Source organism: Melanostigma gelatinosum, assembly GCF_949748355.1.
Source record: "Melanostigma gelatinosum genome assembly, chromosome: 14".
Lineage (NCBI taxonomy): Eukaryota > Metazoa > Chordata > Actinopteri > Perciformes > Zoarcidae > Melanostigma > Melanostigma gelatinosum.
This window is the reverse complement of record NC_136647.1, coordinates 10,234,385-10,248,193: the sequence shown is the minus strand read 5'-3', so window position 1 is coordinate 10,248,193 and position 13,809 is coordinate 10,234,385. Positions and strand designations below refer to the sequence as shown.

The following is a 13,809-nucleotide window of genomic DNA, read 5'->3' as shown; positions in this document are numbered from 1 at the left end:
AGTTGTTCGCTGCTATATTGATGTTCAGAATGTCATATATTGGTCCTTTTAGGGGTCACCAAAATTATTACATATCATCCTGAGGGGCGAATATGTGCAACAAATTTCAGAGTAACTGAGACATTTCAAATCTCATGGTGGTGCTGGGAAAAGTCATGGAATCACCAAAGTCATTACAATTCATCCATTGGGGAGTCGTGAATTTCTCTACACAATTCCATGGCAATCCATCCAATAGGTATTTCTGGACCAAAGTGTTGGATCGACATTGCCGTGCAGCTAGCGTGGCAACATGACAGACTTAACCCTCAGTTATTTGTCTTATTAGTAATCGTAGCTGACTTTGATTTGTTGTTCTAAATAACTTCTTAAAGAAATGACCTCTCTGTATTTTAAACGTAAAGGATTTAGTTAGTTGAGGAGGGAAAGATATCACTGTATGCTGTATTTACCAAGCAGCAGCCATTGTTAGGATTGTGGATGCAGTTTTTTTTTTTCCTTCAAATGGATGGTAAACAGAAAACAGGAGTCTGGTAATAAACCTTACTGGAGGTGGTGAGACAGACAAGGCCAGAGTCAGTCAATGGCATTGACTGACAGACCTTTCAGACTCTCAGCCTGAGGCAGACTTATTGCTCATTGACATGAGAAGGGCAGCCTCTACACACTTAAAACACTCATTATAGGAAAGGCTAGTAATTAACATTTCCTGTACAACCTCGTGGCCTCCTCTGTGAACACAAGCCTTTGCTTACTCACATTTACACACACACACACACACACCAATACAAACACACACATATAAACGCAAACAAAAACATATTTGTCAACTTACACCTTGTGCTATTTAGCTGGATATTTAACTATTCAATAGGTAATATTCATACGGTAGAAAATAGCAGTAAAAAAGTGTTCACATCAAATCTCCTGATCTGTGACCATCTCAAACAAAACTCTATTTACCTCTTTTGGCATTGCGCTGAGGCAGATATTTCACAACCTGGCCAAAGAAAATCTACACGACTTGATGCCAGCGGTGCCGAATAAATCTTTTTCTGAAAATATTCGACATTTTAAAGTTGAATGCAATCTGGTGCATTTTCAGCACAGAATGCAGAGGCTAAATCTACGAATAACTTCATGCTCTCGTAAATCATTTCCTGATTTAATCATAAACACATTGGTTGATACAACTAGAGGTATGTGAGAAAACATACTTCTCTGTCATTTTGGTGAACTGACCCTTGAAGACGGTCCAGTGGTTAGAGAGGCCGATCACCGCTGTGTCAGAAAGAGTCCTACCTGATGCATTATCGGGCCGCTCAGGGATGCTGCTCTGTAGTCTGCCTGCAGCAGCGCAAGCTAGAGGAGAATTTCCAATAAGGCATAACGATATTATTGTTGCATAATGACATTGCGCAGTGTGTAAATAAGTTCCATCGCTGTAATTTCCCATTCCATCCTTCAGGTGTGCCAGAGAAGCCAGAGATCGATGGCCTGACGAAGCCCGCTTTGGAGGGGGACCACATCACTCTGACCTGCATGACTCAGGGCAGCAAGCCCGCTGCCGACCTGCGCTGGTTCAGGAATGAAAAGGAGGTCAAAGGTATGTTACATCTGTACCTGCATTTACATCTGCATCACTGCTTTGGGTACACACACTCATGTGTAATACCATCACGGCTGCCCCCTCTTAGTCGATTAGTCGACTCATTTGTAAACAAATCAGTCATTTTGTTTTTTGTCGACTGACATTTCTTTAGCTGGTAAGTCGTTTATTTTTTGAGGATTTTTTTATGCTGAATGACTTATTTGCAAGAAAGTTAACGCAATTAAATCAACGAATCAACTAGTCGACCAAATTGTATGACTCTTAGTCGACGAACAATTTCTTTGGTCAAGGACAGCCCTAAATGTCATTCAGACAACATGTCACCTTAGTTATTATAAAACATGGCAAATTGATATTTAGAAAAAAAAGAATATTTTCCTTATTAATTGGACTACATATTTGTAATTGTGAGCATTTTCCAAATGAAGCAGTTAAGTTACTGACTGTAGTTTTACATAATCATTCTGTGCTATTATTGAAGTTGCTGAAGTGAAAATTATTTACGGATTTATTGATATTTCCAATACCGTGCTATAACTTCCCTTTATGTTAAACCATTCCATTAGGCCCACAATCTCCACTGTGTTGTCAGACACTAAAAACTATTGATGATCACATTTCAGCATGGCTCAGACCAACGGAGAGCAAATGTACCAGAAAATAGGAATTTGTGTTATAGAATACATTGAAAGTCTTTTTCACAAAACTGATACCATGAAACTGCTGCAGCCGATGTCTCAACGGTGTAATCTTTTTCCGAACAAGTTGTTTCTAATAGAGCGGATTCAGCAAGAAGTCCTTTGGCCTGAGACCGATACATTAACCTCCCTTGTTATCAGAGGGCACTTCTAAATCACACTGACTGGAATACACACCTCATTTCCACCCGGCCCCTGTTCTGTTCTTCTTGATGAACCATCGGCTTTGTAATTGTTTGAACAGGAGCGAGAGGGAGAATGAGAAAAAAAACATATTGAAGAAAAGAGAGATAGGGACATGAAATGACGAGATGAGCTCTTTGAGGAACAGAGAAACAGATGTGGTTCTGTATCAAATAAAATGTAAAAACCCAGTGGGGCAGACTGTCACATATCATCAGCACAGTTGCAGAACTTTTTCTACAAAGGTCTTTATGCTGTTTCACAAAGTAGATTGAAGTCAGATAACAAAATGCAAATCACCCTTCTCTAATTCAAATCTTCTAAATTACAAATTGCATTTCATTATTAAAAAAATATTATTATTATTCATTGTTATCATATGGAATAGTTGAATCTCTGTAAACATTCTCACACTTGTATGTTCTACAAACAATAATCCCATTAATATTTCACTCATTGAATAATGTTTGTGAGTAGTTCCTCTAGTTGCATTTTGGTAGTTTAACTTTTTTCTAATCACCATGTTTTTCTCGAATGTGTTATAGTAATGTGTCACTCCACTTTACAGTTCCTCTTGTTGCTTTTCAGGGGAACATGAAGCTTGGAGAAGAATATATATATATATATATTCTTCTCCAAGCTTATTATTATATATATATATGTATATGTATATCTATATATATATACTAATTAGCAGAATGGGTGTTTTTCCTTCCAGGCTTATTGTGTCTCTACGGGTGATTATGGCTTCTCCCAGTGGCACACGACTGAGATAAGAGCTCCCTGTAAGGCAAATGGAAACCTAGCCAGGACATAATGTTCTTTCAATTTGCCACAGAAAGTGAACAGGTAGTCAGAGATATCCTTGGTGGTTTGAAGTGAAGGTAGTCTCAAGAGGATACGCCGTCTCATTAAGGTCAGATGCTATAATTCTCTCCTCAACTTGGCACACTACTCCCTCTAATTTGGGTCTTGTACAATTTCATATCAGTATATTATTCACTGTGACAAGGTTGTACTTTTTCGCCCAGAAAGGACACCAATAACGTTTATAACTCTTAACGTTGTTGAAACTATTTGTAAAGATGGCAGTTTTTTTATATATATAATGAAAAGAACATTCACATTGTGTCGTCATTTTTCTTTTTTTGTAAAAGAAGTCTCGGTAACATTGCCCCAAAACAGAAAGCAGAACCATGAGTGTCAGATTAGAAGATTCTTGTCAGATCTGCTGTTGGAATAATCAAGAATTTCGATCAGAGGTAATGTTCCGGCCCTCGCTGAATTCACTGAAAAGCTCTCTCGGTGTGTGCCATTACACCCTTTCTACCCCGGCGTAAGCCCAGACAGCTCAGCCTGCTATCTCACATGAGGGTTTACCAGGGTCCAGATGAGCTAGCAGATAAGCCCAGATCAATGCTGGTTTTGCACACAGTTTCAAGCAGATATCATGGTGTCTTTCCATTTGATTAACTGTAGTTGGGAGATAATATTGAATTTGTCTCATCACGTCTATTCAGACTTCCTCAGAGCATCCTCTGCGCTAAATAACAAAAAAAACAAAAAGCGTGTCAATCTCACACTTTGACTCTTGACAGAGTGAAGACAAAATGCCAATCTTGATTTTTAACACCACAAATGATCACTTCTGATCAAATCTCTCATTAAACCTTCGTGGCTAACCTTGTCACCATTATCTTTTTTATTGCACCACAGAAATGATTGGTTTCAAAGGTGAAGGACGCATTGATTCCTTGATTAATACCCTGCCTCTCCTGACAAGGTGTCTGTTTTTAATTAGCAGTTCGTCGATCAGTGTGATGCTTTTGTCAGACGTATTCAGGTAGCATTTAGTTCAAGAAAAAAATCTGTTCTTAAGATTGTGATTGACACATTTACACCTGTTCTTTTTTTGTCACCACATCAATCATTACTTGGTCAAGTTTTTTTTTGTATTAATAGGAAGGTGTGAATTATAAGCAAGACACAGTCTCACCAATAGAGTTTATTTGCGTGCAAGCCACTCTTCAGCGGTGTGCCTTTTTTAAAACAGGCAATATAAATAAACATGAAAGAACGCAAACACAAAAGAGCAACGCAGGGTAATACACAATGTATGCATGCATGTGTAGGTAGGTGTATGTGAGTGCAACTGGGGTGTTCATCATCCTGACAGGATCAGGGTGTGTTCAATGTGAAAAGCCATCTGATTGTGGGCGACCATGCTGGGAATAAATGACAATTGTGACATATTGGTGTGGGATCTGGGGGAATAGAGAAGATTATATTACCAGCAGAGCCACTGGAGCAGTCCATCTCCCATTCGCATGCAGTTAACGGACACCCTATGCTAAGTGTGTGTGTATTTATGTGTGTGAGCAAAACAGGCAGATGGAGCAGACAGCCTGCATGCGAGGACATAAGCTTGTGTGTGAGGATCCAATATTCTTATTTCTCAGTCTCTTTGTCCCCCAGATCCCCGCAGTCCCCACCCAGTAATGATATATTTCTATCTCAGTTACACACCGTAACCCAGCGAGACCTCTGCCAATATCACCACATGTAGCACTTGTTTACACACCACTGAACCGGAGGGAGCTGTGTGGAGGAGACCAAGCAAGGCAGAGATGAAATGAATATTTATTTCAAATAAGGGTGGGGATGTTCGCTATCAGACTAGTATTATCGTACTCCCTGACCTAAACTGTAGAGGTTCATCGTGTGTCGCAATATCTCTATTCCAACGGGGCTTAAGGAAGAAAACACAAAGATCTGATTCAAATTCGCTGGCGGCCACGTTCCTGTTCTGTTGTCAAAGCTGTTAGTCAAGGACAAGGAACTATTACTGCAGACATAGCTTGCATTATTTTAGGTTGTTGTCTGCTGACTCTTCAGTACGCGATCACTCAAGTCTGCCCGCACACTGAAGAGTTGAATAGTGACGGAACAAACCTTTTCAAATTGCGCTGGCTTACTCTTCATTTATGGGTAATTGTCCTTGACTACGCTGAGTGAGAACAGAATAAGGTGGCCATCGCTATTCTAAGGTTTGCTCTGGAAAGAACTATCGAGGAGAGTGAATAGGCTGTCGCTCCTGGAGCTTATTTCAAAGAGGATGATGTTGAAGTTGATGAGACTGCTAGTGATATTGTGAACACTAAAGTAAGAATTAAGTTTAAAGTCGTTTTCCACTTAAAAGAGGAATATCTTTTCAGTCATTTCGACAGCGTTCGACAACGCTGCACACTACTTCAAAAGTCTGTGTTGGGACTGCATTTGTACTATCCAGCTCCCTGGGGTTGTGTGGATCGATGACCATTAAAGATGTAATTTCAAGATGGCTCCTGCAAGTCACAGTGGCATGAATAAAAGATGTCTAAGTCGCACACACAAAAACGCATATTCACCTACCTTATCCTCTTTCTCTGGCATCATGAGAGTGTTTGATCGGGTTAACGGAGTTCGACTTGAGCACTGTGGTGAAAGAAGATAAGATCAGATTGCTACCCCCCGCTGTCTATGTCCATTAAGAGCAACATCCTGGAGGTGGAACACCTGTCCAGTTTTAAATGCCAAGGCACCAAGACCTATCAGACCTCTCCTTTTGAGGGCGGAAAAAAAAACCTGTCGTCAGTATCCACAGCAGACGTTTCTCAGCTGTAAATGCTCAGAGAGTTTCATGTCAGAAAGGACATTATGACGGGTCTGCCATGGCACTGATACCATATAAACTCAACAGTGCTCCTTGGTCATAGTCGCCCGTCAGATAAGTGCAGAGTCGAACTAGTAAGACAGCTCAGCCAACAGGCCCAGCTCCCTGACGCTGCAGGGTGGCCAGAATATGTGAGAAGACGGCGGCTGGCACAATATATCATCTCCGCATCTCACTGGAGCTGGGGCCTGCTATGTGTTTGTGCTCTTGTTTCAGAGTTAAGCCACACTTATTGCTGCGCAGCTCATCTGACAGACAAATGAAAGCATGCAGACCAGGTAGTTATCTGGCAACATTTTATTTTCTGTTTGCAGTGTGTATTTTATTGTATCTAAATGAGCATTTTGTACCGTTATATATTTAGCTTTTCCTCACCCACAGGCGATTTCACAGGCAAATTGTTTTAAATCTCAGATGGGATGCAGTTCAGGGTATATTGAGTCAGCCCTCGGACCCCTGCTGCCAGGATTAGTCAGCTCTGTTGCCGTTGTTGATGATTCCTCCGCCACCCCAGCAGTCGTCTTTCTTCTCTTTCCCCCCATCCTCTTTTTTTTGGGTCGTTCCTCTCTCCTGTGAAATGGCATAAAAGGGTCAGATTCTCACTTTTACGCCTGTCATTGCCATTTCGAATCCTCCAAGGCTATGTCTTGGCTCGCGCCAACGATGCAGAGCTGTGAGCAGCAGCTACCTCACAGACAAATACTGCCAGGCTTTTTTTTTGTATACAGTACCTTCTCTCCCCCCCACACTCCTGTTTGCACACAACAGTGCAGAAGCCATTGAGTGCATGCAGATTGACACATTTTAACAATGAGGTGTTACTTGCTGTTAGACAACTGTTATTAAGCTCTCAAAGTGGACCTAAAAAGACTTTGGACCGAATAATGATATGAATGAACTCCAACGTTGTGCAAGCACGTTTTGTAGTCCTCTTGTCCTGAATCTCACAGATCCAATCAGAATCCATTCAAATCGCCATCAGGCTTTTAAGAGTGTAAATGGGTCGAGACACTATAATCACACAGTAGAATTATACAGAAAGTGAGCTTCTCTATTGAATACAAAAAATGATGAACTAACTTTTAGAAATAATCCTGTGGGTTTATTTTTTTTGCTGAAGGCCAACCTACAATAATAAAGAGAGTCAGAACATCAGGTTAGGTGCACAATTCAGGATGATTCATTGAGATTAAATATTTTAAATTGACATACTTAAAAAAAATGGATACACTTTTCAAACTTCAAACAAACAAAGACTTGTTGCCTGTGTGGATGTTGCTAACACTGCAGAGCTGTCAGTCGTTCATCTCTAGGGGAGGCGGGCTCATTGCCTCAGTTGGGGGGGGGGGGGGGGGGCGGGCGACTGAGGAGAATGGTTGATTGGCAGAATGGAGAGGGAGAGGAGACAGTGGGGTGGAATGCTTAGAAAGTGGAGCAGATGAGCACAGAGGAGAGAAGGATGTGGAGCGTAAACAGTCTCTTCAGGAGATACAAACAAAGGTGGCCAGCATAAGACAGAGAAAGAGACTCTAAACCAGGGGTCTCAAACTCATTTTCACTCCGGGCCACATCAGCATCATGGTCGCCCACAAAGGGCCGGTTGTAAATGTAACTTCTCGTAACATATTGTTAAATAACTCTCTTCATTCACAGTTTAAAGTAGTCTTCAATGTACTCACAATACATTTCCATGTTAAATGTACAGTAACCAGCCAAAGAGCTGCTTCTATGACTGTGTTTAAGTATCTCATAATTTTGACTTTCTATCTCATGGTTTTGACTTTCTATCATAATTTTGACTTTCTATCATAGTTATGACTTTCCAGCTCATAACTTCGACTTTCTAGCTCATAATTTCGACGATAAAAAAAAACTTTTTTTTTTGCTGGCGGATTCGCGGGCCACATAAAATGACGTGGCGGGCCGGGAGTTTGAGACCCCTGCTCTAAACACTGAAGCTTTCTTGAATTTGTGATGATGATTAAAGAAAAAAGGACATTTTTACAAAGCAGGGCAACACCTGAATGAAGAGCTAAGCCTGGACAGCTGGATGCAGTATTACAGTATTTTTTTTACCATCATGAAAAAAACCTTGTAGGAGTGAGAACGAACAGGCTTGACATGGTTTAAAATACAGGCTGCTGGCATGATGTGAGCAGACCATCCAGCCCCAAAAGACTTGGTTGAGCAGATATGTGTGAGAAGAATGTTTTAAAAATACCTGCTTGGGGGTGGTTACGTATTACAAATTAAGTTACAGGTCGTAGATAAAAGCAGAGCGAGCGGTGGTGAGTTGTGAATGTTGGCATGTGTGTAGTCTGGAGGAGGATGGTCATTTTGTCTTGCATAACACGTACTTAACAGTCTCTGAATTTCGGAGAACATTTGTGTCATATGCGTAGGCTGAGGCTTCGTCAAAAATTGGCATCCTTAAATGTCGTCTGGTACCTGAGCACAGTTACAGTTCTTCAAGTTGTTTTGCTATAATTTGTGCAGGATCACTATCGGACTTTGACGTTTCCCGAATCCAGAAGGTTATTCTTTTTTTTAACAACTAGGAGGGTGTTAAACAGTGTGTTCTGGGTATGTAAAGAGAATATAAGTCTAGTACTGGACTGTCATTCTGTTTGGCCTTGAAACTCTGGGCATTTAGACTGAGCACAGGGCACCCAGGGCCAGGTACGGAGTGTCGAGCTCAAGGGCAGTTTGATGGGGACGGAGGAAGTCAGCGGTGCGGGAGTCAACTCTGTGACCTTCTTGTTATAAGGAGCTCTCTACTTACTAGGCATCACTGCTTTCAGGGATGATGATTTATTGTGAGCCAATAAAATTACAAGAACATTAAAGTGGTGGTCGAAGATTGGTGTCATGAGGGTTGGTCCTGGAACGTCAATCAAACAAATTTGGCTGATCTAAGGCCCATATCAGTGGGGATGGCAAATTAAGCAATAAATGGAATGATGTGCTCAAGGAGCAAGCCAAATTTTCCGGTCGATAATTTTAGGAAGCTAGGTTGAAGGAGTTCTCCAATGCCTTGGCAATGATTAGGGTGTTAATGGACACAGAGAGGTAACTCAGCTGTTTGGATGGACATTACAAGGCAGGCGTGGCAGGGATGGCTCTGAAAGCAGGTTGTACGGATGGAGAGGACTGTGTAGAATGATTCTTTGCAACTAGGCTGATTGAAGTTATTGCCAAAGATCTGATTGGCCCTGGTAATGTGTTTGTCCCAATGAGGCTGGAAATGGTTGTCAGGTAGATGGGTTGGAGGGAGAGGAAAGTGTTTGGTGAGATGTAGATATTGTGTGGGAGCAGTGAAAGCCCAGAAAGATAGTAGTTTGGGCCAGAGGTGTTTAAAAAGGCCTACGGTGTAAATATACACATTACATTCAAAGAGCCACTGACCTAGAAGTGAGGCATGTGTGTTTCGTTAGAGTCTGGAATGGGTCGTGTGCTGTACAGATGCCAAAGCAGCATCCTGGGAGATGTGTGATGTGAGCTGGAATTGTTATTCTCATCTGATCATTTGTTTTGTCTTTTGTGTAAAGCATTTTCTAGTTCTAGTGCAGAATTCTTACAGGAATAGTTGTGTACATAATTCCTCCAAAATGCCCTTGTACTATGATGAAGATATCAATATAAAGATACTGGGAAAATTCCATTGAGGTGCTTGTTGCATCGCATGATAGGCCCCTGTCTATGTGGATAGAAGACCTTGGTAGAGTCTGGCTGTGGTGGTGAAGCGGGGCCTGTCGTACACAGGGGCATCACATTGATGTGCGGCCCTCACACCTTGCAAGGTAAATGTGCTGCATCTGTGACAGTATGCAACTTTCTCCAAAGGTGCCAAAGAGGTGAATGCAAGTGGGAAGACATTTACAGTACGGAGCTCTCTGCAGCTGCACGTGGACAGAAATGATGACGGAGTGGCCTACACCTGCAAAGTGGACCATGTGGCACTCACACAGACGCTGCAGCAAGCCACAGAAGTACTGGAGGTCCACTGTGAGTGAACACACAGAAACATGCACATACTCAAACACACACACACACGGAGTGTACGTTGTGAAATCTCAGTGTGCGGAAGATCAATTATATTAAAGAGGAAGTTGTTGAGAATGCTTGTAAGGCTGCAGAACCCTGTTGGATGGCAAAGAGAATTTGATAATTTATCATTCATGAAAAACTGCATGTGTTGTGTTTGAATCATGCCAATGTTCTTATGACACATCATACGTTACAGTTCTTTGTTACATTACGTCTTAAATAGTTATAATTCTATCGTATTTTGAAAATGATAGGATTTTCTTCAAGAGGATGAACCTTTTTTGTCTGATGATTTTAACCATTTGGTTTTGAATATTTTTGTTAATTGTTCAATCATGACCCAATATTAAGTAAATTATGGGATGTTTATCTTCATATGTATGTAATCCTGATCGTCAGCCCTCACTTCGTGCCTCTCTGTCTCTCCTAGATGCTCCTCGTGTGCAGATTATCCACTCCCTTGCAGTCCCCCAGGAGGGTCAGTACTTAAAGCTGGAGTGTGTGTCCAAAGGAAACCCTTCGTAAGTCACTCAAATTCTGTATTCATTTACGTCAGCCTTTTATATTACCCTTCAGGCAGGAAAATGAATCATACCTTGTTTCTCTTTCCTCTAACCTCCCAGGCCAGACCCTGTGATGTGGACAAAGGACGGGGGTGAACTTCCTGACCTGGACAGGATGATTGTAGAGGGGAGGGAGCTCACCTTTACTTCACTCAACAAGACAGACAATGGCACCTACCGCTGCGAAGCCGGCAACCACCTAGGGACCAGCAGTGATGAATATGTGCTCTACGTCTACGGTGAGTTCAAAGGAAAGGCTGATGTGGGTAATTGTGTTTCGTGTGGTCAAGTCCAACGGTAAAGAAACAGAGAGAAATCTTCATCAGTTACTCATTTGAAACGTCATACGGATGAGGGGAAAAAAGCTGCAATGCAGGATGCCTTGGACTCGAATAATGCTACATGAAATAGGGGAAACTATGAACCTCACAGGCAATAGCTCCAAACTCTGTTGCAAAAACCAGGATTACAATACATCCTGATCTGCATACTGTGTCAGTGCTCGGAGTGATTAGTGGGACCATCTCTCACAGGGAGAATAAGAGCCTTGGGTGACACAAATGCCACCAACGCCTTTCCTTAAATAAACCTGCGTCCCAGATCCTACACACACACACACACACAGGAGAGAAATGTGTGAGGGTGGCAGAATTTAGTGCTGCATTGTCAGGAATATCACCAGGAAGGATAAGTAATTCCTAGTAACGCCAGAGGAGGTGGGGGATAAAGGGACTAAGTGTGAGGGAATACAGATAGCTCTTCCTCACTTCCGTTTCTCCGCTGCCATTTGTCTCCTGGCATTAAGGAATAATGCTTAAAAATGACCAGAGGAGAGACGCATCTCTTTTACCCAAAAATGCTGGTAGTTTGGCCAGAGAGATCATACGACTGGAGGCAAAATATATTTTCCCTAATTGGATCAATCAAATATTATTATTATTATCATTACATGCACTTAGGGGGTGTTTTATTTGCGCTCTAACTTGAAAGCAGAGCTAATCTGATGAACATGAGAGAAAGCTGTGCTTTGACAGAGCTGTGTTTTCTAGTAGCTGCACGACTGTCCTTGTTAGATGTACAGTTGTAACTAACCAGATGTGGAGCCGATGGAGAATGTGACTCATGCCGAGTTTTTAGCCCGCTATGTATTAAATATCCTGTGGTGTACAAATTGTTTTAACTGGAAGGAATATTATAGTATGAAAGGAAAATAGCGAGAGTTTAAGATACGAGACGAGGGAAAAAACATATTGTCTCTCTGCAGAACAGACACTCCTTGCTGCCCGCATCTCCCCAATCATTCTCTCCTACATATTCTCTTCTTTTTCTTGGTTTTTAAAATTGAATTGCTGGCTTCTTGGGGACATCCATTTACAGAAAAGTGTTTTGAAGACTTGTCCGGTTTTCCTCCTCGTGAAATATCTTGTAATATGCATAGACTGTATGAAAGAGGATGTAGCCACCATGACGTCGGCGATTTCTTTGTCGACCACCATTTTGAATCTTCAAGTCTGTCATTTTGGCCGTTGCCATCTAGGTTTTTTGGAGCCAGAAGTGACCATATTTGGATGAGAAGGTTGAGCTTTATCGTCTACTTTACTCTAAATGGGTCCGTAATTTACAAAATGAACATCGTGCTGTATTGAAGAATACTTGCGATTGATGTCATAAACTCTTTGGGAAAATGTTTACTGAGATAATAACTCAAGTGAGAAGTAGTGTCATTTTCTAATCAAAACTTGTCGTCTAAAATATTCTAAACAAGCTGAATTCTTTCTTTAACCAGTGAAAGTGCCCCCTGCTGGCCATACAAAACAGATTAATAATAATACAGGTTCATTATTTCTCCAACAAGAAACTCTGAGAACTGGACGTTAGCCATGTCATTACACAAATTCAAGACACGGACAGTCAAGTGCTTTATTAGATCCATGTATGAAAGTAAGGCTGTAAATGTCAGAGAAAGATAATGACATCTTCTAAATGAAGGGCTTTGTAATGGCTTACAATTTGATCTTCAGCGAGCAGCACTTAGAAGTCTCTGCAGAGTTCAATTAAAATGGGTAGGTTCAAGGTAAGGAAAGGTCAAATCCAAATGTTATACAACTAAAACTTGACAAATTATGATTCCTGTCGTCACACCATATTTCGGTTTTCATACTAATCCTGATGCTACTGTGACAAGACAAATGTAACGATATAAATTTACTCACATTTTGGTATTTATTGTAGGAAGACTTATTATTTTTAAAGCGTCCCAAATGCAGTCATAACAATACAAGATATTTCGTTAAATTTAGTTAATTACTTATCACAAGTGCCACATTTGCATTTAAAGCCACAAAACAGGTCAGCACTGCAGGACCGAGGCATAGTATCTGATATATATGATGTTTTTTCCTTCATATTCAAATCTTTTGTGAAGGCTGTATTAAAACGAAGAGCGTCGTGAAGTTCTCAAGCAGAATTCACATACAGATAAGAGTAATGCCTACCCATGTCTGAATCTGATTACCAGAGTTAAAAGAAGACACAGCCTATAGCAGCATATTGATTTGGGATCCGCCAAGGTAAAATAATAATTTAAAAAATAATGTTATTGGTCCACTCAAATAGATATATCAGCCTTCATTTCTTAAACCTTAAAATATTCATTTTGCACTTCCGATTAACATGCCACAATGTCTGTGTGCATCTAACAATTCCTTCAAATTTCAGCTCAATGTAACAACAAGAATAACCAATGCGCTTAATTGCAGGGATGTTATTAAACTGATCAATTCTATGCCGCAAAAAGGGGATATAGGAGGGTCAAAGAGGCCTATTCATTACCTGTTCTTTTGAAATGGCACACAGTCTGTTCCTACCCTTCATTCGTGATTACCACACCTTTTAGTCTTTCACAATTACTGCCATAATTCTTTGAAAATACCCTTTTAATGGTTCCCCTTCAACGAGAAGACGGTTTCTCTCTACCCTCTTTCCCAGCGACAT

General features: G+C 41.0%; 1 protein-coding gene across 1 annotated transcript in view; it reads left to right on the top strand.

Annotated features, from left to right (window-relative positions):
* LOC306788414 (cell adhesion molecule 2-like) overlaps positions 1-13,809 on the top strand; it is a 189,018-nt gene that overhangs the window by 158,689 nt on the left and 16,520 nt on the right. The window contains exons 5-8 of the mRNA XM_079283948.1: positions 1,469-1,606; positions 10,049-10,210; positions 10,683-10,773; positions 10,876-11,054. Coding sequence (XP_079140074.1) covers positions 1,469-1,606; positions 10,049-10,210; positions 10,683-10,773; positions 10,876-11,054 — 570 coding nt within the window. The remainder of the gene's footprint in view (positions 1-1,468; positions 1,607-10,048; positions 10,211-10,682; positions 10,774-10,875; positions 11,055-13,809) is intronic.